This window comes from Ailuropoda melanoleuca, chromosome 1, assembly GCF_002007445.2.
Source record: "Ailuropoda melanoleuca isolate Jingjing chromosome 1, ASM200744v2, whole genome shotgun sequence".
Classification (NCBI taxonomy): domain Eukaryota; kingdom Metazoa; phylum Chordata; class Mammalia; order Carnivora; family Ursidae; genus Ailuropoda; species Ailuropoda melanoleuca.
This window is the reverse complement of record NC_048218.1, coordinates 94,145,370-94,170,096: the sequence shown is the minus strand read 5'-3', so window position 1 is coordinate 94,170,096 and position 24,727 is coordinate 94,145,370. Positions and strand designations below refer to the sequence as shown.

Below are 24,727 nucleotides of genomic sequence, written 5' to 3'. Positions count from 1 at the left end.
TACCCCTGATCAGTAAGACATCTTTTTTCCTCCTTACACTCAAGAATTTGCCCTTTCTTCAACTAATTTTCCCTCATTAGGTACTAATTCACAAAGCTGTGATTCATGAACCCAGTCATCTTTAACGGAGAGAGAGCGCTCCCTGAACCACCAGGAATAATCATGCATCTAATTCCATAGCATATATAATCACAAAAGTTAATACAAGAAATTATCAACAAAGTGTGTAATTACAGCATTTATACATAACATAAAAATACAACTGTGAAATACAGAAAGCATAAATGTTTATGGAGAACTGCATTAAGAATTAAGAAAAAAGAAGTAAGGTGTTTAGATTAAAATCTTTTTGCTAATAATTCATTGATTTTTCCACCAAAATAACAACAGAAGCATAGCCAAGCACCAAAGATTTAAGACAAATCTTAAAACTGGGAAAATTCTACCAAGGGAAAATGTTATTTAATTTTGACAGTGGTATTTTTTAATCTTTGTCCAAATTTGTCACAAAAACTAAGTACAGAGATCCACAGACACTGACAGTTTGGCATTAAGATACTGAGAATTCAACAATATAAAAGAAATTTTGTCTTGAAGAATTGAGGAAGGATGTTGGTTTTTAAGAGAAAGCAACTGTATTTATTTCCTTTGTTAGGCTGAAAAATAAGCCTAATTATAAAGTGAGAGTAATATTAGTGACATACCTGTATTTTAAACAATGTATACTGGTATACATATTTAAAAACCATCAATTTTGAATAATTTCTACCACTTATAAAGTAATTTTCAGATTATAAAACATTTTTCACATGCTTTTAGTCCTCACAATTACTTTACATTAACTGTCCTAATCTAATGGAAAAGCAGGTTCTGAGATGATAAATGATTTGACCAAGAACACATATGAAGAGGCCCAAGACTTGATCCTAATACTCTCAATCCAGATCTGATAATTCCACATTAAAAACAAAAACAAAAAAACAACAACTTAGTTTGAAGTAGAGACAAAGAACCTCAGCTCACCTACCCAAGAAAACACCCAGAAGTTATTCATTCACTGAATAAATGCATGTTTAGCATCTACTCTGTAAAAGATGCAATGGGGGGTGATTAAGATGTGATCCTAACCATTAAAACTTATCTGGGCCAGACTGTGAAAGATATAATCAAAGGTCTGAGTATGCAGAGCTTCAAAAAGCTCTAATAAACTGTCCCATCTGAGAACTGCTTACTGTCCTTCCATAATCCCTACCAGTGAAGGGGAACTTGACATCTACAGAAACCGTTTAGTCCCATTTCTGGTAGCTCTAAATATGGAAAGTTTTTCCGTTTTGGGGCTGCGAGCTGCTCCCTGAGCTCACAGGACCAAATCAATAAATAAAAATAAGAAGGCCTGGGGCGCCTGGGTGGCTCGGTCGTTAAGCGTCTGCCTTCGGCTCAGGGTGTGATCCCAGGGTTCTGGGATTGAGCCCCACATCAGGCTCCTCTGCTGGGAGCCTGCTTCTTCCTCTCCCACTCCCCCTGCTTGTGTTCCCTCTCTCACTGGCTGTCTCTCTGTCAAATAAATAAATAAATAAAATCTTTAAAAAAAAAAAATAAGAAGGCCAATTCCTAAGTTTTATTCTATAGGGTAACAGAAAACCATTACCTGATCAGATCATTTATTTAAGCAGACTGCTTTGGTCATACTGTTAAGGATAGAATGGAGGAACATAAACTGATGGCAGGGGAAACTTAAGAGACTTAGTATAGTTATAAAAAGACCAACCGGACCTGAGCAAGTAGCAAGAGGAAGAAGGTAAGTATCAATTATGACCCTGCTGTTTCTATTTAACTGGCCATTTGGTAATCTACTTTTCCACTTTAGAAATAAATTGTATATACTTTTTCATATTAAACTTGGAACAAAAAAGAGGGGCTGAAATGCAGGGATAGTAGTCAAAATGAAAATGATGGATACTGGATGCACAGTATAGACAGTAACTGAAGGTACCAGTATCAATGAAAAAAAAACAAAACAAAACAAAACAAAAATAACCCCACAAGTGAGAAATAGCAGAAGAGGGTCAACACCAGAACTTGAAGAGCTATCTCATGGGGTAACAGGAAAAAAAAATTTTTGTTTATTTAACAAATATTTATCCATTACCTATACAGAATTAGGCCTAGGACTAGCTAAGGAGCAGTGAACAGGACAAGACAAGACAGTCTCTGACCTCATGAAGCTTATACTATGAAAGGAAAGCCAGAAAAATGAACAACTATCAGTATCACAAGGGAGAAGTCCGGTGGGAGAATTGGGTGAGAGAACCAGCATCACAGAAACCAGGTGTTTCAAAGAGAAGGTGGCCCAAAGGTTTAAATGCTCCCAAGCATGGACAATAACTTTTTAAAAATTGTTGGATTTCTTGATGAGGTCATGAATAATGCTGAAAAAGTAACGTCACTTGTATACTGGGGGAAAGAACTACCCACCTGTAGGACCTGAGACAGTGAGCTGGTGAAGAAAGGTGATCTCAGTAAAAAGGAGGTGAATTCCTAAACTAGGCTCAATTGGATTATTTTTGTCTTTTACTCTTTTGAACATGTATGTATCCCTGCATATATACAGACAGAGGCAGACAGAAGTGAATGGATCAGTAAAAGTAACCAGAGTCATTGAGAATTCCTGCTGGCACCTACCTGTCTACCCACTAAACCTGTTCAAATACTTGATTTTTACCTTTTGTAAGTAGCGGCACTGAATTTTTTTTTAATTGTGTTGAATCAATAGTATTGTCCTACATCAGGAGTTTCACTTAAGATATTTATGATTCAAATTTAAGAAAAACCAAACATATATATGTATTTCTTGCCTCTAAGACTAACTTACAGTACTATCAGCTACCATTTGTCATCAAAAAGAAAAGTATTACAGGGGCGCCCCTGCATGGCTCAATCAGTTAAGCATCTGCCTTGGGCTCAGGTCATGATCTCAGAGTTCTAGGATCAGCCCACGTGGGGCTTCCTGCTCAGCGGGGAATCTGCTTTTCTCTCTCTCTGCCCCCCCACCCCTCCCCACTGCTCCTTTTCTTTCTCTCTCAAATAAATACAGTCTTTAAAAAAAAAAAAAAGTATTATAGCAATATTATGAGCTAAATAGGTATCTGTCCTACATCACACTTACCTACCTTTTAATACTGTTCCTATGGAAAGTGTTCCAAAGAACCACGTTACAAGTGAACTTCTCAGAACACACATTAACCAACTGGGGCCACTCACAGTTTCATTAGTGTTTACATGAGATTAAAAATCAACAAATTCAATAAGGCTTTTTAAATATGCCAATTTTAGTTCAAGTTAAAATATGCTGTCATTCTTCTACATGCTTCTTTATTTGAAATGGTTCAATGGACAACCTGCCATTACTCCAAGCAATAAAGAGCCTGTTAACCTAAAGAGCAAGGGTCAACTAAGCTGAGCAAGAGGTTGAGGTCCTGCCCCTTTGAAAATGTTTCTTCCTTTCACCATGGGTGTTGCTCAGGCCCAGGGCAGCTGGGCCGCACACCACCAAAGTTTCAGCTCTCTAAGGGACACTGGCTTCTGAGGTGAGTGCTGGTCATGCACGCAGAGCAAACTGAACATTGGTAACTCCAAATCCCAAATCTGGAAAGGCTTTAAAAAGTCACCTCATCTACCATGTAGTACAGTAAAAACTGCAGTCCAAAAAATGACTTGCCATGGTTATAACTGCTACGTAATAATAAAAAATAAAAATTTAATGTGGGTATAGGGGCAACATGGCAAGAACTACTTAGTTTCCCATTTCCTATATGTTGCATCGGGGGGGGAAAGTTTTCATTTCAAAGTAAGCTTTGTTTCTCGAGGAGTTAGCATCACAACATTTTTAAAAAGCCAGACTATAGATGTGAATAACTTAAGACAAAACATAATACTTGTAAGCAACTTTTTCTTCAAAAATACCTGTGATATGGTAATACCATACAAATGGAATATAAGCAACCGGTTCATTTATACTTTCCCCCTTATTTCTCTGAATGTTCAAAATAGCACTGCTAATTTCTGACACAAGATGCATAAGTATTAAATTACTTCCTGCACTTAAGACCATTATTATTTGTTTAAAGTGAGGGGAAACAAAAATAGGTTCTTGGCCATCTCACTGCCAAAGTCTTAGTCTTAGAAGCTTCTGTCCTGCCCTGCCCAAAGAACCAACAGGAGTCAGTTCGTTTAAAGAACTATACTTAGATATATCTCAAGGGGCAGAATCAACATTTCCTGAGAGAGCCTCACTTTAATCCATCTGGGCAGGAGATAATTCTAGAGCTGAAGTTATTACTCACAAATATAAGGAGTGTTCACTGGTACTTGGTACTAAAATACACAGTTCTTGGGGAGAAAAAGAAAGCTCCTAAATAAATTCCACACTTAAAACATTTGTAGACAGGTATATTTGTCTTGTTTTTCTTTATAGTCAAATCCAAAACTCAGCCCTCTCACCTGGTATTAAATTCTTATAATTCCTTTAATTTCCCTCCTTAAAGGGGGAAAGATTGATTGATTGATTGATTGATTTTGATTGGACCCCCAACCTATTCATGAACATTTAGCTAAAAGAAGCTTATTCATTCTGGCAGTAAGCAGAATTCACGTTTATGCCACCATCTATAAATATATTTCTTTTTCCCAACAGAGACATTAGTCAGTGTAGAAGGTACATAGTAGACAATAAATGTTTGTTGAATGAACAAATTAATAAGAGATGGGCAATTTATAAGTTGAATCAGTCTTGCTAATACTTTTCAAGTATCAAGCCTAGCAAAACAAAACAAACATAGAAATCTAATTAATTCTAACAAAATCTAATTTACCAGTCACGTTTACCAGCTTTTACTACTTCTTGCTATCCCAACCTCTTCCTAGTATAAGCTAAGAGAATATTAGCATCAGATGATTGCAACTAAAATCAGAATTCCAACAGAAATTTACAAGAAAACCAAATCAAACTAAAGAAAAATGAAACAATCACAGATTATAAATTCTAATGTCTTTTATTTGGGCTGCTAGGATATCTTTTAGATCATGGGACAAAACCGGCATATAATTTAACAGTTCACAAAATTCTCAAAGTGCAAGAATTTCCAACGTAGTTTAGCTTTGCTTTATACATCAAGATCCAAAAAGTTATCCAGCTTTCAGCAAAAACCAAAACTTTCTCTACTGGACAGGGTGAAGGAGTGGTGTGTAGTTTCCAAATGTTGGATGACTTAAGCCCTCACAATCACTTCAGTCCTTATTAAAGATATTCTCAAGAGGACTCAGTCAGAATCTCCAAGATGGGGTCCCGGATGCTGTACTTTCAGCAGACAACCCCAACGATTCTTATGAACAGGACAAGCTGGAAACCACTGATATGGAAAGAACAGTGCCTAGAGTCAGAAAAACTAGCTGCCGAGGCCAGGCTCAGGGATTTGAGTGAAACTGACCAAGTATCTGAGACGGGTTCTTTTTGGTTTTGACTTCGTGGAAGTTTCACTTAATCACTGGCCTTGTTTTCCCAACAGAAAAAAAGAGGGAATAAAATTATATCACTTTAAAGGCTCTGGTACTCTAGGGGCGTCTGGGTGGCTCAGTCGTTAAGCGTCTGCCTTCAGCTCAGGGTGTGATCCCAGAGTTCTGGGATCGAGCCCCACATCAGACTCTTCCACTCCCCCTGCTTGTGCTCCCTCTCTCGCTGACTGTCTCTCTGTCAAATGAATAAATAAAATCTTAAAAAAAAAAAGGCTCTGGTATTCTAAATTTCAGCGATATCAAATAAAATTTTATTACTGTGATCTACCACAGGTTCAAAAGTAATCTATGGGAAACTAAAAATTTTTTTTATCAGATCACAAAAACTATTTACGAATTCTCATAGAGAGAGCCACCCCAATAATGGGTTGATTCAAGGTTTCAAATACCTGACAACTCTCTGCGTTCTCTCAAGCACCTGGGATCGTGAATCATACCCGTCAGGCTCCTAGAGAAAATAAATTTATTCTAAGGCTGTAGAGCTCAGTCTGGCCATTTAGCACAGCTGAAAAGGTGAGCCTTTGATAATCACAACCTACCTTTTAGGGCCTTCTCACCTCAAAATGCTGTAGCCACTTTTAAACGAGACAAAATATTTAAAGGAGAAAGCTAGGAAAAAGGGACACAGAGGTATAGGGTTAAGTAGATCCTACTTAGACCAAAATAAGCTTAAAACCTTCAAGATATACCTACAACTCTCTCCTTCCTCTGCAAATTATATTTTCTATAATAAGGTCTTCCATATGTAGTTTTCTTTTTTAATAAGGTTATGTGGAACTCCACCTCCCTGAGAACGCACTACATGCACGCATAGTTCAGTTTTTACTGAATTTTGCATTTAGGGACATCTAGAAACAATCCCTTGTTAATGGTTAAATGTAACATATGACACTTTGCCACCCTATTTGTTTACATATATCAAAATTTTTTTCTACAGATCTTCAAGGTATCAGTGGAGAATTTGTGCACAGCTATGGGGAAAAAAAGCCTAAACACTAAGGTCTGAAAACAAGGGCTCAAATTCTGCATATTGTCATTATAAACCATCTTATCTCTGAGCAAGGCACTTCACCTCTCCATGCTTTAGCTTCTTCCTTTAAATGGACAAAAACCAAGCAGCACACTTGAAAGAGATGTAGTTAGAATAAAAGATGAGGCGATTTCTAAATCAAACCATAAAACTTCTATATTAAATACCTGTAATTTACTAAGCACTGTGCTTTTGCACTTTTAAATAACTATTTGAAGAAACTACACATTCCACTATGAATTACCACTTCACTGGAAGGTCTAACCTCTCGATCAAATTTTTAAAGGCACCCTCTCCGTTATAACACAATTTCCAGGTATCTGATACCACTAACGGCTGAAGGACTCCAGCTACAGTTTTTTAAAAAACAGGGTAAAAAAGATAAAGTCTTCCATATCTCTGTAAACATGATTGACCAAACAAGCATTTGCTAAGCTGTTAAGAAGTAACAGAAGTTCTAACTAAAACATCTGAAAGCTAAGATGGCTTTGAAAACAGGTTAACACTAGCAAATTAGAACACAATGACCCATAAAGGAAAAATGCAAAATGTAGAAGTGCTCTAAATTTAACTCCGTTCCTTTATCATTCTTTGTCAATTCCTATATGCCTGTCACAGACAAGTGTTACTTTACTAATAAGCAGACTTGGTTCTAAACATACACTTACAAATTAGTCACTTAAAACTTACGATTTATGTTTCTGTGGAGAAATAAGATTCTAAGAAACACTTCAAAATCCACAATGTTACCTAAAGGAAAATAGGAATAGCACTGCTTCCATTATACTTAGCTAACATTAATAGCACTGTCATTAGAGAGGTGAGTAATAAGCACAATGATTCTAGAACCAGACTTAACCTAGATTCAATCCTAGACCTACCACTTGCTGTATGGTGTGACCTGGGGCAAGTTACCTAACTTCTTTGTGCTACAGTCTTCTCATCTATGAAATGGGAGTAATAGTCTCTCTCTCTTAAGGCTGATGTGATGATTCACTAAGTTGTTACAGATAAAATGTTTACAACAGTGCATGGCACACAGTAATTTTTCAATATTAGCTATTATAACTACATTGTAATCTAAGATGAAATATCAGATCTCTTTTCTAGAAATCAGGTCTCCTGCACAATCATCTAGCCAGGAAAATCAAGGATGCTTGAAAGATAGATAAAGAAAGATAAGTGATTTTAAGCCTCTTTAAAACAAGAGAACTGTTGTTTTCGAAATAAGATCTTTTTATCAAGAGAGATAAAACACACTAAACTGTTCATTCATCCAATAAATGGATGAAGTCACTAGTTTACCACCCCCTAGCCCCTCCTTCTCATAGGAGCTCTTTAAGCAACTCTATCTCCACAGTTGGAAAACTACTGCTCTAGGACAATCAGGACACAAGCATTATAAACAAGTCATTATGAAGAACAAAGGGGGAATGAATGGTCCCAAAAGTAAGGTTAAGTGCTGGCAAAACCCAGATTTTTCCATAACTCAGTTCTAAGTCTCAATCTCTCACCAGTAAATTTACCCTTACTCTTGTCATATGCTTATGCATTTAAGAAATTTAAATGTTAAGACCCTAAAATTTTAAAATGAAAAGAGCCATTATATATTATTTCATCCCATCTCCAAATTTTACAACTTAGAAAAGCCCACAGAAATTCACATTAAGAAACAAAACAGAACGGTGACAGACATTTCAAATATGCTACCGAGCTACCACAGCCTATTGTACAGGACATTTTAGTCTGCCAAGGGAACTACTTCTAGACTAACCTGCCCTGATCTTTACGTCATCCATGAGTCAGTCTGCTTACAGCCAACCCCCAAATTGCACAGAGAGTGTTTGAAGACTGAGGCCAGCAGGAATGGGGCTCTGATTTAAAGGTGGTACTGAGCACAAATATGTGGATCCTCAATTTGATGCTGCTGAGACCTGTGACTCACTCACCTTAAAAGTTAACCACATCATGTCAGTGTATGCACTTGCCTATTTTGGAGAGCATAGTTTCTTGTGGGGGAGGGGGAGTATTGTTTCTTAATATAGAAATCTATAAAATGAGAGCACTAGGTATGCTCTCAAATTTGAAACAAGGACCTGAGTTTCAATTTTTGCTCAGCTGGGTGTTACCATTTAAGCTATTCATCTCTCTTTCTATACTGAGAAATTAATGAGAATATTGAAGTACTCGCCTTACATGGTTATTAAGAGTACTAAACACATAGGAAGCAGTTAATACAGTGGCTGACACACAATAAGCATTTAATTAATATTGTTACATTTTATTTACTTATTTTTAAAGATTTTATTTATTTATTTGACAGAGAGACATCACTTGCACAAGCAGGGGGAGAGGAGAAGCAGGTTCCCTGATGAGCAGAGAGCGGGATGACACAGGGCTCGATCCCACAACCCTGGTTGGGATCACGACCTGAGCTGAAGACAAACGCTTAACTGACTGAGCCACCCAGGCGCCCCTGTTACTGACATTCTAGACAGAATTCTATGAACATGACATAGCAACAAGTCTGGAACTAGGGTGAGGCAAACCAGACCACTTTGAGCACAAAACTTAGCTCTGACTTGTATGACACAGAGTAAGTGCCTCCTTAAATTTTGTACCCTAGGCCCCTCATTTACCTTACACAGGTCCACACCTGCACAGCACACACAATGACAACCTTCTTATTGGTATCACAATGTCATAAAGGTCACTTTACATAGTGTATTAAAAATTTTATTTTCTCCTCCATTTCCCAAAATGGAGGCATAAAATACCTGGACCACCAGAAAAAAAGTTGCATATCGTCCAAAGCAAGCTACATAGCTTTAGAATACTTAAAAGAATTTGGTTAATAAGTGAATTTTTAAAATTATCTGCTAAGCCTATGTTAAAATTACTTTTTATTCTCTTCTTGTAAATAGATCAACTTTAGTAGAGAAAACTGGCCCAGAAGCACACCGGGTAGCAGATTAAAATAAAGATACAATCAAAGACCTCAAGATAATTCATAAAAGGGCACAACTTACATAGGATAATAAATAGCTGACAACAAAATCAAAGGGCTTGTTACCACCAAATTACCTGCTAGGAAATGGGAACAATAAAAGTAACAAAAACTGGCTTCTAAGATATTTCTGCACAAGTAATTCAGGGGAAAACAGTTGTGACAATTCTCAATTTTTTCCTATTCCAATGCTTAAACTTTTGTTAAATCCTAGGCTGAACAAAATTTAAATGAAAACATTTGTTGTAGGGCAGAAAACAAATTCAACCCCTTGAATACGTTCATCTTTTGTTATAAGTTTTTAACTTAGTGGCTCATCAATCAAATAATGCTCAACTGAGTAGCCATTAAATGTCAGAGGTACATATATTTTCCTTTTTATTGGTATTTGTGATCCATTTTAATTTCTCCAATATAATGTTAAAGCTTTCCTTTAAAGTCCCTTAGAAATTCAACTAAACTTAAACCTTCATACTGTCCCTATGTTCTCTATGCTTGAAGGTACAATTTAAAGAGACTGCACCACATGGGTTAGGGCTACCTGTTGTGTATCACTTTCAATCTTAGATACCTACCATTAATCTTAATGACTCTTAATTGCCTAAGGTCCTCTACCAAATGCAATATGTATTTTCTTTACCTTACTTTACAAAATTTCTTTGCACCAAAACACTGCCACAAGGCACTCAAATGTTGATAAAATTGTTAGCTCCAGATAACAAATTCACTGGGTCATTTGTTTAAAACTAAGTGCTAATAAGGACAAGGTTTTACCTTGATGATAGCATTTAACTTCACTTCAGCTCCTAACTGTTCTCAAATACAAATGCTATTAGTAGCATACACACACAAAAAAATGAGGATATCTGCTTGTATATATAGTTCCTCTTGTAGCCTTCCTTTTAAAACTGTAACTTTTTAAGGTTACAGCCAAATTAAGGTTACACCAAAATTAAGATAGGACCCCAGAAATCTGCAGTTTTGACAACAATGCCAGAATGCCAATTTTATTATGGATAAAGACATCCAGAAAGCATATATATTTCTGAATAAGAGACCACAGCAAAATCCAAAGTTCTTTGGAATTAAATTAATTAAACCTTGCAACACTGTGAATTGGTATAGAGAGCAGTTGCAGCCTAGAGGCCAGGTCTGACTCATCTACCATTCCCAACTGGCTTTTGTGGTGGTAACCTTATATAAGTCTAAGACAGCAGAAGGGGTGTAACATCTTAGGGTTTTGTCATTCCTTAACTCCAATCTCCACTGGAGTTCCAGTCCATCCTGAAGACAGGATGGTTGAATGAGGCATGAAGGCATGTTTCAGTACCAGAGACTGATGGTAAGTTAGAGAAACTAATTTTTTTCCCTTTCTCTCAGCTCTGACCCAAAATTATCAAATGAACCGATGCACACAAAAGTACTTAATATGTAAGGAAGGGGGTAAACGAGGTCAAAAGATAAAAAGAAAAAAAATCAGAAAAAAAATATATTAGAAAGGCTAACTGCCCATGTAACGGTCATCCCATCGCCTGCCCCTTCTACCCACTAAATGATAAACACATTAAAGAGAAGTTTTATTCCTTTCTCCATTTCCTAGTAGCTACTGCAGTACTTTGCATAGTCAGTCTAAGTCAGCAAGTGTTAGGTGGAGATGTGGTGATGAAAAGTCAGAAAGTCCAAGCCCCTGAGGGTGGTGCAGTCTTGCAGGGAAGAACAACAATGAAGAAACACAACATGTCAAGCTGCCACTTTGCACAACTCCTTGAGCACACCTGTCTCATGTTATACATATACTTTCTGTACACAAGTTCAACACGCATGCTTAACATTTTTTGAAGAAAACAAAAAAAGAGAGAGAACTATTGAAATCCATAGGTGATCATAATTCCATTCCATGCACTTAAGCCCCAGTATGAAAGACAGGATAGACATGGATCTGTTATTCCCCCGGCCAGACTTAGAGACACAGTACTTCTCACTATGAGCAGCTCACCACACTATGATTCCTGTGTTATACATATTTCTTTTCCAACATGGCTCTGAATAACAAGTCAAATGCTTCACCTACTACTCAAAGAAAAAGTAATTCTATCCCAGTGCTAAAGGAAAATTGGCTGGGTGAAAGTTATGTTAGTCTCCAATGTGCTAACCCCCTACAAGATTTTCTCGAGTAAGTTTAAATATAAGAAATTTTTGCCTGCCATACTGACCTTAGCATCTAATATAAAAGTTCTCTGTAACCGCAACTCTAAATCTAACGGCCCTCCAATAGAGCTCAATCATTACATCATTTTTACAGCAATGATTTAAAATATGGTCTCTTGAGTGAGGCAGCCTGGATTCAAATCCTAATTCCAAGCGATTACTGGTTATATAACCTTGGGCAAGTCGCTTAAACTTTCTGTACTTTAATTTCTCCCATTTAAATTGGGGATAATAGTGCCTCTACCTCATAGGACTGTTGCAAGGATTATATGAAATCATGTGGCATGCTTAGGATGATGCCTGGCACTGAGTTACTGCCCAATAAATGCTAAAGGATTATATCCCAGCTCATTCTAAATATTTAGGGTAATTTCTCACATAATATATACTCAATAAATATCTGACAAATGAATAAACCAAAGTATTATTAAGCAATCTATACTTACTTCTCGTAAACTTATTTCCAAGGGACTGGCCTCAGTAAACAGTAGTGACTACCATTTAATATGCTGCACTGCTGTTACCTAATAATTCATAAGCTTGCTGATAAAATCCTCTTTTTTCTTTCTTTTAAATAGCAACAATTAATTGATTCTAAGCAACCACAGAAAAGTAATATTAAGACTGAACAGATTCAACTCACTTTTTGGGTAGTTAAAAAAAAAAGGTTATTCAAAAATATAAGGGTGATTTTGAAAAATAAGACTGTAATACTATACTACACCAAAGATGCAATTAATTTTGTAGATAAAATTTAAAAACTGAATTTTTCATTTCTACAAAAATGGACCACCAAACTACAGTTTTTATCTTTCTGCAAATACATTATTTCTAAATGCTGCAATACAGGTGTTTTCACTGGTTACACTGTGTGTGTGCCCCCTCAAAATCAGTATCTAAGACTACAACTTTCTGTAACAGTTCAAATGCAGTAATATATGCAAAAAAAAAAATCACACTACTTAACTTCTAAATCTCCTTTACAGTTTATTTACCCTGAAATTAGCTTAAAACCCTTAGTAATATTACCTATTATAATGACCCTAACAATCCAAAAACATGTAAGAAGCAGTACTTCAGATTTATTCTCCACATACTGGTTATACTAGGTAAATATGAATTTCTTAGATAAAAAGTATCATAAAAAATAAAAAATAACATAAAAACTGACTTCTTTTTAAAAAAAGTAAGTTTAGGACTTACCAAAGACTTACACTTATTAATAAAAACTAAGAGCATTATCAAATTTTAAAGCCAAATACTAGCAATCATTTTTTGACAATCTCTCGTGGGAGAGGGAATTGGTAAATTCATGAAAGCATATAAGGTTACAGCAACTCAGAGCTGTTCAATTTATTCTACGTGATTATTACAGTATCGCAAAGGATTATTGAACTTGTTTTCACAACCAAAATCTGACACAAATTTATCCCTGAAATTTGGTTTGCATGTTTTTAAAATAATGATCATTTTATTCTCCTAAGTATCTAAGTTTAAAGCAAATAAGGCATTACCTTAAGACCCAGTGAAATATGAAAACCTTCAAGAAGCCCAAAATATAAGCTCCTTTGAAATAAGCATGACTCCATTTTACAAAGTCACCTTGTCTAAAGCAGACGATATTAAAAGTAAAATTCAAAATTACATACCATGGTTAAAAAACAAAATGAAACAACAAAGAAAAAAAAAAGCAGGATTCTGTTCAGGACAAAATGAGATCACATTAGGGAAGCACAGAATCCATTAAAAGTTTGTTTCCTCCACATCTGTATTTTGTTATAATGAATGTTGCTTGCAAAAAGCAGGACAGTGATAAGGTCTCCAAAATGCTCTGTTATACACAAAGTTTGCTGTAACAGAAAATGACTCCTTTGTCATTTCCCTATAGAAAACAATCTATCCTGATTTTAGAGACCTCCAGAAAGAACAAACATCTTTCTACAATTTATATTCTAAAACTTCTGTCATAACTCCTTTCATCTAAGGGTGTAAAGCAAGTCTGTTTTTGTATTTCTGTCCCCAGCACAGTGCTGGAGGCACTGTGCATTAATGCACTCATTCATTCAATCATTTACTCACTCATTCATCAAGTATTTACTGAAAACTTATTTTCTTCCAGATACTGCCTAAGTAGTGAGGTAAGGCACAAGACAAATGAGAGGGTCCTACCTAGGTAGCTTATAGTCTAGTGAGAGAGACAGACATTTAAGAAGTAAGTAAAGGGGCGCCTGGGTGGCACAGCGGTTAAGCGTCTGCCTTCGGCTCAGGGCGTGATCCCGGCGTTATGGGATCGAGCCCCACATCAGGCTCCTCTGTTATGAGCCTGCTTCTTCCTCTCCCACTCCCCCTGCTTGTGTTCCCTCTCTCGCTGGCTGTCTCTATCTCTGTCGAATAAATAAATAAAATCTTTAAAAAAAAAAAAAGTAAGTAAAGAAATAATTCAGTTCCCATTGTGATGACGTTACAAAGATGTACAAAGCTGGTGAAGATACACCAGGAACTTACTATTCTAAGTTCTAGTTTTAGGAAGGAAGGGTCAAAGAAGGTCAGGAAAGGTTCCCCTGAGGAATGGCATTTAAACTCAGATCTGCAAATTAACTTGGAGTTTGTCAGATTTAGGAAGGGAAGGGAGGGCAGTCCTGCAGGGAGATGGAACATGTACAAAGGTTCCCAAGTCAGGAAGGAACTTATGTATGTAGTAATTGAAAGGTGCAGTAAATAAGAAAGGTTGGGAATAAGTATGGAAAGCTGGAAAGAAAGCAAGGATAAACTGTCAGCATTAAAAAGAATATAAAGAGAATTTGATTATTTAAGTAATTTTAAGTCCTTTTCTCATGTAAAATAAATAATTTTAGGAACTATTACTATTATTCTATAATAGTAAACTCTACAGTCAGAAGACCTGGATTATGCCTTAATCCCACCAGTCACTAGTTTCACGATCTTACACTTAACCAATCTGAATTTCACTCTCTGTGTAAACAGGTACTCAATTATTTTACCTACTGGGAATGCAATGATAATATAGAGTCCTGTTCTCATGACCTTCTACCCTCAAAGATAGATGCATATGGGAGACATCCTAAATCCTGTAAGAGATGACGTCCAAAAGCTGACACAAGGCTTCTGCAAAACCAAAAATGAGAACAAATGTGGATACCGGTGAAGTGAAAAGTGTTATAAAAATATAAGTATACACATAACTCTGGGAACCCTAAATTCTTCAATGTGCAGAGATCCAAAATGACCACAGTACACCAACATGTGACTGAAAGATGATAAATACAATAAAAACCCTACTTCATCATTGCAATATAGGTGAAATATCAAAACTATAATGGGCCTCAGAGATGAAGGACAGAACTGAAGCCAGGACAAAAACTACACACTGAACAACTGCATTAAATTAATTTTACTTATTTCCAAATTTTCCTAACTTTTAATTCAAAGGCTCATTCCATAACCTCAGAGCTGCATGCCAAAAGTTAGAGAACTCACTTCACACTTCCCCCAACAAAAAGGAAATGCCTACACTGACATCTAGAAAACACATTAACACTCTTGCTTTATTATCACTAACTCATGTTCAGTTTACACTCTATATAAACTACCATTTCCTTCTATAATACAGCATGGAGCCAGTTAACCCCACATAATTTTCTGTTTGTTTAGTTGGTCTTCCTTCCTTGTGTACTGCATTACTCATGGTGCTATGTTACTCCTATACTTCCTACTTCATTCTATAATATCATATCTCTATTCTATTTTAAAGGTTATATTAATTTCCAGACCATCTTAACTTCAATCATAGCGGAACAATATACAATATATGATCCTAAAAAGCGTTTGTGCATTCAAAAGTTAAACACTTAATATTTGCAGAGTACATTAAAAAAGCAGCATATTTCAATGGTTTAATTCTATTAAAGATCCAGTAATATTCATGAGCTATAAATGGTCACACTAACAATTATAAAGGATAAGACCGTTACGAGGATACTGCTTTCTACTCAATATAAACGTCCGATTTTCCCATGGATGAATTAAAAGTCATTTATAATGCTAAGAAAAATAAAATAGTAAGCGCTTGATGATTTTACACACACACACACACACACACACACACACACACACTGGAGACAAGAAAATGAGGGGAAAAATAAATAGAAATCAATAAAAATGTGATGTTACTTCTAAGAATAACTTCTTTTCTAATAATGAGCACAGTAAACTCTCTTGATGCTACATTACTTGTAAAAAGTGTAAAACACGTTTTGTGAAAGAATTCCTATAATACTGTTGTCAGGTTTACAAAATCGGAGTAAAAACCGTCAGTCCTGGGGTAGGGAGGAAAAGAAATATCTTTTAAACGTAAGGAAGGGATATATTTTTTGACATTCTCCTATCTCATTATCTACCGTTTGAAATGGTACAGTCTGTCACTTAGTATACCCGTAGTAAGTACGCTGAAACTCATTCTTATTTTTCCAAAAAGTCAGTGTGTGTCCCGGTTTTACTGAGGAATTTCTCCCAACTCAAAAAACTCCTTACCTTACAAAGGGCTTCTCAGAAATACATGAAATGCATTACTTTGCAATTTCCCCCAATCACATCACAAAACCACCCACCTCCCTACTCTTTCTTTCTGGCGCTGCAGCCCTGATTCAGAAACTGGATTACAACTGTATCAGATTCAGATCAGTCCCTACGTGTGTGACCTTGGGCACGTCACTTATTCCCTCAGTTTCTCATCAGCATCCGAAAAGTGTCTTTGAAAACAGAACGGGTGTAAAGATACCCTTGGAATTACACCTAACAGGGTTAAGGTTTTCTGCTTAGAGGCAAAATTACCTCCTTAGAAGGGCCACATCATGAAACTGGAACTGAATCCGTACATCTCTGTCAACATTTGACTCTTCCTTTACAGTTCTCCTCTTCGTTCAAAGGGCATAACCTGAGTCACCCCAAGAGCAGACTCCCAAGCGCCCCTTCCCTTCTCCACTCCTTCCCTATCTTACTTCTAAAGCAGGGGGAAAACAGCAGCCACATCTCCCCGCCCCAAGCCACACCTTCAGAGGACCCCACCCCAGGCACATCCGCCCTCTCCCTTCTCCAGGGGCACCAGAGGCCAACCTCGCCCTTCCCCTCCCGCCCCCACCTAGAGGAGACTTCCTGGAGGCGTTCAGGCCCGAGCAGGGCAGGCAAACCCGCTTTACGCCACTCGCGTAGGGTAACCTCGCTTACGCCCATAGGGCCCCGTTCCCAGCCCCGTCCGCTCCGCCTGCCAGAACCAAGCCCGAGTGCCTCAGCCACGGCCCCTGTGTGACCCCAGACCTCTTCTGCTCCGCTCGGGGCTACAGGGACTGGGACAGAAGAGCCACACCTTACCGGCAACTGAGACACTGACTTCACTTCCCACCTTTGGAGCCCTCTTCAACTCCCGGATCAATTCACTCCGGCGACGCCGGAAGGACCCGAGAGGAACCAGGCGTTGTCCGGAATCCTGCCCAGCCGGAGTCGCGCAGGGGCCTATGGGGACTCGTAGTCCCGCTCGCCGGCGTCGTCGGCAATTTCTGCACAAGCAAGACTACAATTCCCGGCAGGCTGTGCGGTAGAGCCTAAGGCGATGGGTGGGGACACTTCTAGCCAATAGTAAGAGAGTTCCCTGCCTTTGCGGGAGGCGGTGAGACCGAGAGAGAGGGTGTTCGAAAGGAGGAGGAAGGGAGGGGTCAGTTCTCACCTGCACCAATCGGGGTGCTGGGTCGGCCCTGCAGGCGACTCACCCATTGTGGGGGCGGGCTAGCAGAGCAGAGGAAGGAAGGGGGTTGGGGGGAGAGCTTGAGGCGGGTAACGTGGGGCGGCTGAGCTGTGGATGCTGCACCAGGGGGAGGAAGCATCGGGGGAATCGCCGTCGTAGAGGGAGGTAGCGGTGTGGGGATGCGTCCTGGCCGGAGGAGCGGCTTCCCCGAAAGCGGACAAACCCCGCGGCCAGAGACCTGAGGGTCGTGGGGAAGGGATAGTGTGAGCTTGGGTTTCTGGGGGAGGCTCCCGGGCGGGGCAGGAGGCAGTTCCAGGTGTGAGGCCACTGACTGAGGTGAGAGGAATGCCCAGGGAAAGGGAAGCGGCGGAACAGCTGCAGAAGTGCACGGAGCGGGAAGGTACTAGGGCAGCAGCTTCCCGCCGCCACCAGCCGGGGCAGCAGCCGGAACAGCAGGGGGAGGAGCAACAGCTGCCGAATTCGCCAACTAGAGGAGGGGGAGGCGGAGCTTGGGTCCCTGTAGCAGCCGGAGGCTCAGTCTGGACTCTAGTTTCCCGGGAGAGACGAGAGCAGGAGCACGAGCGGAGCGGAGCGCAGTCCTCCGAGCATCAGCTCCAGCATCCCGCCAGGGGTTGCAGGTGTGTGGGAGGTAAGCGTGGGTGCCTCTTCTGGGCGTCCTCACACTGCCTGGGAGAAAGCGTCTTCCAATAGGAATTCTGTCAAGGCACAGCTAGAGTCTCTGGCTCGGGTTAGGGAACTGGTGCGAACCCTTTTAGATGAAAGATGTACATTTTGGACTTTGTAAGGGGGAGAAAAGCAAAAGGTGGCTTGATTCTGGGTATAAAGGGCGTGGTTAGTGTTTCTGGTGTAAGTTATACCATTAAAACTATTCAGGGACATGTTAAGATTGAGGGAAACCCTGCTAATTGAGGATAAGGTGGATGATATCTGGATAGGTGCGTAGCTGGTAAAAAAAAGAAAAATTTTGTCATTGATATAGAATTACTTCAGAACTCTTTCACTAGGAAAATAACTTTGCATTCTTCTTCAGTGTCTACCCTGTACGTTGTTTTATCAGATTGTCCTGCTACCGACCTGTTTTCCAGGGTGGTTTACTGCAGGTTCCTAAAATTGAAAGAGATTTGTATTAAGGAAGCAAATGCAGGCAGGAATAATCAAGATGACTAGACCTATCAGAAGTATAACTTTGCCAGTAATAATGTAAAAACGTTTTAACGGATGGATACTTAGCTTTCCTGCCAGTGGCTCTAGAATGTTGGAACAAAGACCAGGACTCAGCCTACAGTGGGAACATATGGTGTACTTAATTGCTGCTGCTTATTCTCTCATTCGGGTCTGGTAATATTTGTACATTAAAAAAAAAAAAACTAAAGTACAAGAAAAACTGTGAGGATCTTTTCTGTTTAGGGAGTATGTGCCAAATGATTACCCTTAGTATGTGTTGTGATAGGTTTAGGCTTAAAACACATGTAATAGTATCATAAAATAATAATTTATTCTTGGTATTAAACCATGTGCAATTTATTTGAATGTTATTACATACCTGTGGATGAAAACATGTTTTAATTCTAGGTGAAGGTGAAAGTCCCACCTCCCTTTGTGTAACTGTCACAAAACGCAGCCTCTCTTTTTAGAAAAGTATGTAAATAGCTATTTCCCTAGTCATTTTCTTTTTGTTACAGAGGTCTTCAGATTACATGGCTTTTAATCATAGTAGCATATTGCAGCACATTTTGCTCTGAAATGCTTTCATTGTGACAATTGTGTATTCCAGGGTCTGGGCGAATAATCTGTATTTTTTTTTTTAACTAGGATCAATACAATGGGGTAATTGCCTTCTATTTTCTTGTTTTCATGCTTTTCTCATTTACTTAGGATTTTTGGATTTTATTTTTGTAACACACACAAAATTCCTTTTAGAAAAGAAATGCCCAGAAGGAATTCTCTTCATAGATTAAAGTTCTATCCTACTGAGTGCTACTACTGATAAGACTAAATGACTTACCAGTGTATTTACTCCTCCCCTCCAGCACCCCCTGCCACATTCTTACAGAGAAATATATAGATGGACAGATCTTAGAAAAACAGCTGCTTTTAGACTGTCCCTAGGCTGATCAGGTATTAGAAGCAGCAGAGAGCTTAGAATAAAGAAAAAAGCAACAGTAGCCACTAAACTTAGCCATGGTAAAGATCCAAGTTTATCTTTACTATGTCACCGGAGAGTCTGTTAATCCACATAGCCGATGAGATCCTACGTAAATGATTTTAGGAGGAAAAAAAATGGGTACTGGAGCATAGTGAGGCTTGGAAAAGATTGTGTTTACCCTTGTTGTTTGTGATTAAGTGGATTGTTCAGAGTTAGAGTCTTAGAATCTTTCTTAGACTCTGCCACTGATTGATTTTGTGAAATTGAATACTTGCTGTCACTAATTTATTTACCCCATGTAATAATAATAATTACTAGTAAAATTGGCAATGAAGTTCTTTCACAGCCTTTATTAAAAGATCTTTTGAAAGTGTTTGGTTGGGAATCAGTTAATAATCAAATAAATGGAATAGAAAATAATATCAAAACAGTTGAAATTCAGATGTACTTTGAATCCCAACTATTTCTAGGTCTTCTGCTGTGAGGTATCGTAAAGGATAGAATCTCACTAGAAGTGGGTGAGTTTGTGGTATTAAAGTACTGGATTTTTTGCCTGCTTCCAAGATTTGGATCCTCTTTAATTTGTCAATGAAAGAGATTGGGTTCCTATATCATTTGGGAGTAAGAGCATGTTTTTATACAGGAGAAAATCATTAGCAATATATAGTACTTCGGTATTTGTTACCTTGAACTCGTCTCAAGAGATTTTAAATTGGTGTTCATATTAAATCTCAGATAACCTGAAGACTTCTTGACTATATGCTACTGGTGTTAAGATGATTCTTTCTTTATGTGACAGTATATACTTTTATGTAAAGCACTACTGAGGTTAAAAGCATATTGTTTATTCTGCCCTTGATTTTTACTATTTGTGTATGGCTATTATTGAGCATATGATATGATGAGAAAGAAAAACCAATGGAGTGCAGAATATCTCTCTGGAATGGACAATGCTCTGGGGATCACTGTTCTTTTGCCAAAAGACTTGGTTAATTTCAAATTACGATATATTTTGAAGTTTTTTTTTTATTCAAAATTCTGACTCTAAGCTTATTGAGTGAAAATAATTGAGTGGTGTGGATTTCTCCTTCTAACAGGATTCACTGATCCATGCAGCACAGAGTGAGACTTTTGTTCAAGATCAAATGTTTTTTGGTGTTTTGGGAAGGTGATTTATAGAGGGGGATAGATATGAAAAATACTATTTGATAAACAGTTTGAGAAACTGTCCTTAGCAGGAGAGAAAAGAGATTTGATCTGTTTTGTTAAATGCCTGTGAGTGGTTCCATGACCTTTTTTCCCCAATCATTTCTAGAAACCTAATACCCATAGTGGGAGACAGTACTTTCCTATATTGTCATTTTAAACTGGAGTCAGACTGACATTAATTCATTAGATTTTGAGGAATCATGGGTTATTAAAGCAAAGCAAAAAAAGATCCTTTGTGTATACGTTCACTTCTAAGTGAATGAGTTATTTGGATATAATATTAAAAAGAAGTAAAAACCTAAAAGGTGTTTCCCCCTTCATAACAGAGATCCTTGAACCAGACACTAAAGATGAGCAAGAACACCCCTTCCCCCCTTTTTACAGCAAACTTCTAAGGTTAAATACTGCTTTGGGGGGTCAGGATTAATTATTATACAAAGGTAAGTATTTGTTTTTGTTTTGTTTTCAATCTTCTAATGTTTTCAAAATTTAGTCCTTAAAGTTCGGTAAATGTGTTTTAAGTAACTAGATTATTAGCTCCTGGAGACTACATACTTCTTTCCTATCTCCTGCTTGTTCTGAGTATCGTGTGTCACGCTCAGCATAAAGTGGTCCTATAACCACTTACTGATTTAGAACTAGTGACTAAGACTTTTTTCGTGTACACATTGAGACATTTTGCATTTTGATACACAGAGTTAGGTTGACCTCAAAGGATAATTCCTATACATTAGGCTTTCTGAGAATGTCTTTGTGCTGGTTGGCCTTTGCAAAAGTATCCATTGGGCCCAATTTCATTTAGATTGTGTGGGCTGCAAAGACTGATCTACAATTTTTTTTTTAATATTTTATTTATTTATTTGACAGAGATAGAGACAGCTAGCGAGAGAGGGAACACAAGCAGGGGGAGTGGGAGAGGAAGAAGCAGGCTCATAGCAGAGGAGCCTGATGTGGGGCTCGAACCCATAACGCCGGGATCACGCCCTGAGCGGAAGGCAGACGCTTAACCGCTGTGCCACCCAGGCGCCCCTGATCTACAATTTTGTGTGCCAACATTTCTAAATTCATACCAGAGATAGGAAATATGGATGAGGGGAAAGTGCTGTCCCACTGGTAGCAAACAAGGTCTGCATTTTCTAGCCAGAAAAGCCTATGGCTCAACACCATTTTACCTAAGTAAGATACCTTTGTTGAAGTTCATTCATGAAACACATATTTCATTCCATAAAAACTAAATTTTGTTCTTCCATTTTTCTAATCATTTCTGTAAAAAAAAAAAAAAAAACAAGAAAAGAAGTCGGACTGTGTTTAAGCACATGTGGAGCTGGCCATTTATTGTCTTTTGCATTCAACCTTCCAGAAACGAATTAATCTAATTAGTGTTAGAATGAAGAATTCAAATGTGATTTTCCTTTCATTATTATAAGACCTGGAGAAGTTGAGTTAATTACAAATACTTTTTTAGTACTAAATTTAATAATAGCAGATATTTAACTGTCTTTGCTTTGCTTTTTAACATCTTTCTAGCATGCAAATAGATACAGATTGGCTTAGAATTGATAATTGATTAACCTTCCTTCTTCATGTTCCTTTGGCATTACTCTTCATGCTTAGCATTGTGCCTTGTATAGGGTTAGCTGAGTTCATAACTGTCTTCCTCACCAGATACTTAGTAACTTCAGAACTGAGTTTCATTTACCTTTCTATTTAAGAGCCTTATATAACATCTATACTTGATAACAATTTGTTTAAATATTTGGCACCCTATAATGAAACATCATTTTACATTTTTTACAAACAAGTACAACTAGAAAAGTGAATTTTTCTTAGACATTTGTTTTAGCACCAAATGCAGCCCTCTGCCCACAACAATTGCTTATATTGAGCTAAATATAAATATTGGTGTCTACTGTTGACTTTGTGAATGAATAGAACAAACATTGCTATTAATTGCAACCTTGCATATGAATGTAAATTCATATGAATAATAAATTTATTAATTGTATGCCTTTTGGAATTTGGTCTCTCTTTGCCTCTAAAATTTTGCTGACTTAAAGATGTACTTTTAAGTAACATTCCCCAAACATTCATACACACACTTTCTATGACTTTTTTTTCTCCTGGACAAAGAAATAGACTTAAAGAAAGACAGATAAATGTAATAAGAGGCCTTATCTTAACTAAAATTTAACTGGTCTTCGATGTTCAGTTTTTTAGTGAAATGGTTACATTGGGAGGCCTGATTCAGGCTTGTTAAACCTAAATTATACAGGTATTTGTCATCTTTGAGTGAGCATGGGGAAGGGATGAATTCTGAGATTGAGTTAAGTGTTCAGTGCTAGCTTTCTATACATCATTAACTGCTGAAGCGTACATGGTATCTCCAGCTCCAGCCACTGCTTCAAGACCTCCTTCTGCATCTGCCTAGGAAAGGAGACTTCTGAGCTCCTCACAGCTCCTAACTTAGTGTGGGAAGGAAGGCAGATGGAATTTATTTTGATTTAATAATCCCATTTTCCTAAGTGTACCGTTTTTCTTAGATTTATCTCATACCAGAGTTCTCCATAGCAATAACTCAAGTGTCACAAAGTGATATCTATTGCACAGTCTAGCAATTTAATGAGACCTAACAACTTGAAGCCCATTTCCCTCGTAGCATCTTGACTTCTTTTGAATGGGCCCAAAACAGCTCACTGGAATGTTTTTGATATGTTGCCCATATCGAATTGCTTCTGTCATTTTTTTTTGATGACCTAAATTTTGCTTTGAAAAACTGACTAGTTTTATTTGAGGTCTTTAGCCCTATGTCACTTGAAGAGTTAATAAACTTTATTTTTTCCACCTTTTAGTAGTGTGCTATAAATACGGTATTATGATGTATAATTTTGCCATTCATTTAATTGTTTGTACTTCACAATGCAATCTAAAATCATTGAAGCAATTAATGTTTTTTAGATACAGTCAGCCTTCCAGTTAAGAAACCTGTACAAAGTATTCTAATTTGCTTACAGATATTAAATTTCTTGTTCTATGTTCAAAGCAGATTAAATTATATTTTATATCGTAAGTCATTTGACATATAATACTGGATAAATTTTGATAATACCAGTATCCTTACAGCCACATAACAAGGGTATAATTTTTGTTTTTACTAAATCAGGGAACTTTAAAAAATTATATTAAAATTAAATGCTAATAACCTGAAATTATAAAGGCCTAATAAGAACTATTCACGTTTTTTTTTTTTACTGTAACAGCAGATTTAGCTAATAATTACTAATATAAAGTTAAACATTTTCAAGGAGAAGAAATCTTACTATCAAGATTACCTGAAAAAGCAGATTCTTACTCATATGGCCCAAAAGTAATTGACAATTTAAAAAAACAGTTTTATAGTACATATCAATTAGAAATGCTTTCAGCTTCAAGTTTTATATACAATAACATAAGACAATAGGGATTTATTATTCCAGAACAAGAAGTCTAGAAGTAGGTGTTTACTTTTTGTTTAGAGGCTCAGTGTTGTAAGGGTTTTGTCCTCATGCTTTTTCTCCTGCTTGCTGCAAGATGGATATTCCTGCTGATCCAGATATATTCTAGTTCAGCGCAGGAAGAATGGGAATGGCTGTACGTCTTGAGTGTTTCTCTTTTAATCAGGAAATAAGAGCTTTCCCAACATCTTCCTCCTGCAAATGCCTACTGTGGACCTGCTGGCCCCTAGCATGTAGATGGCCCTAGCTTATTTAAGAGAAGCTGAGGTATTAAGAACTTTTGGCC

At 37.6% G+C, this 24,727-nt stretch overlaps 2 protein-coding genes across 4 annotated transcripts in view; one reads left to right on the top strand and one right to left on the bottom strand.

Annotated features, from left to right (window-relative positions):
- The window catches only part of PDCD10 (programmed cell death 10), a 44,052-nt gene extending 26,694 nt beyond the window's left edge, over positions 1-17,358 (bottom strand). Inside the window, exon 1 of the mRNA XM_002917421.4 lies at positions 17,205-17,358. The gene's annotated coding sequence lies outside the window, so the exon portion shown is untranslated. The remainder of the gene's footprint in view (positions 1-17,204) is intronic.
- A 274-nt stretch (positions 17,359-17,632) lies between these two features.
- SERPINI1 (serpin family I member 1) overlaps positions 17,633-24,727 on the top strand; it is a 71,436-nt gene continuing 64,341 nt past the window's right edge. Inside the window, exons 1-2 of one of the 3 annotated variants that reach the window (XM_034663406.1) lie at positions 18,091-18,223; positions 21,277-21,390. Coding sequence is in view for 1 of the 3 variants with exons in the window: in XM_002917420.4 (XP_002917466.2) it covers positions 17,920-18,223 (304 nt within the window). In the remaining 2 variants the exon portion in view is untranslated. Of the gene's footprint in view, positions 18,224-21,276; positions 21,391-24,727 lie in introns of all 3 variants that reach the window. The other 2 variants (XM_002917420.4, XM_034663410.1) reach the window with 2 other exon arrangements.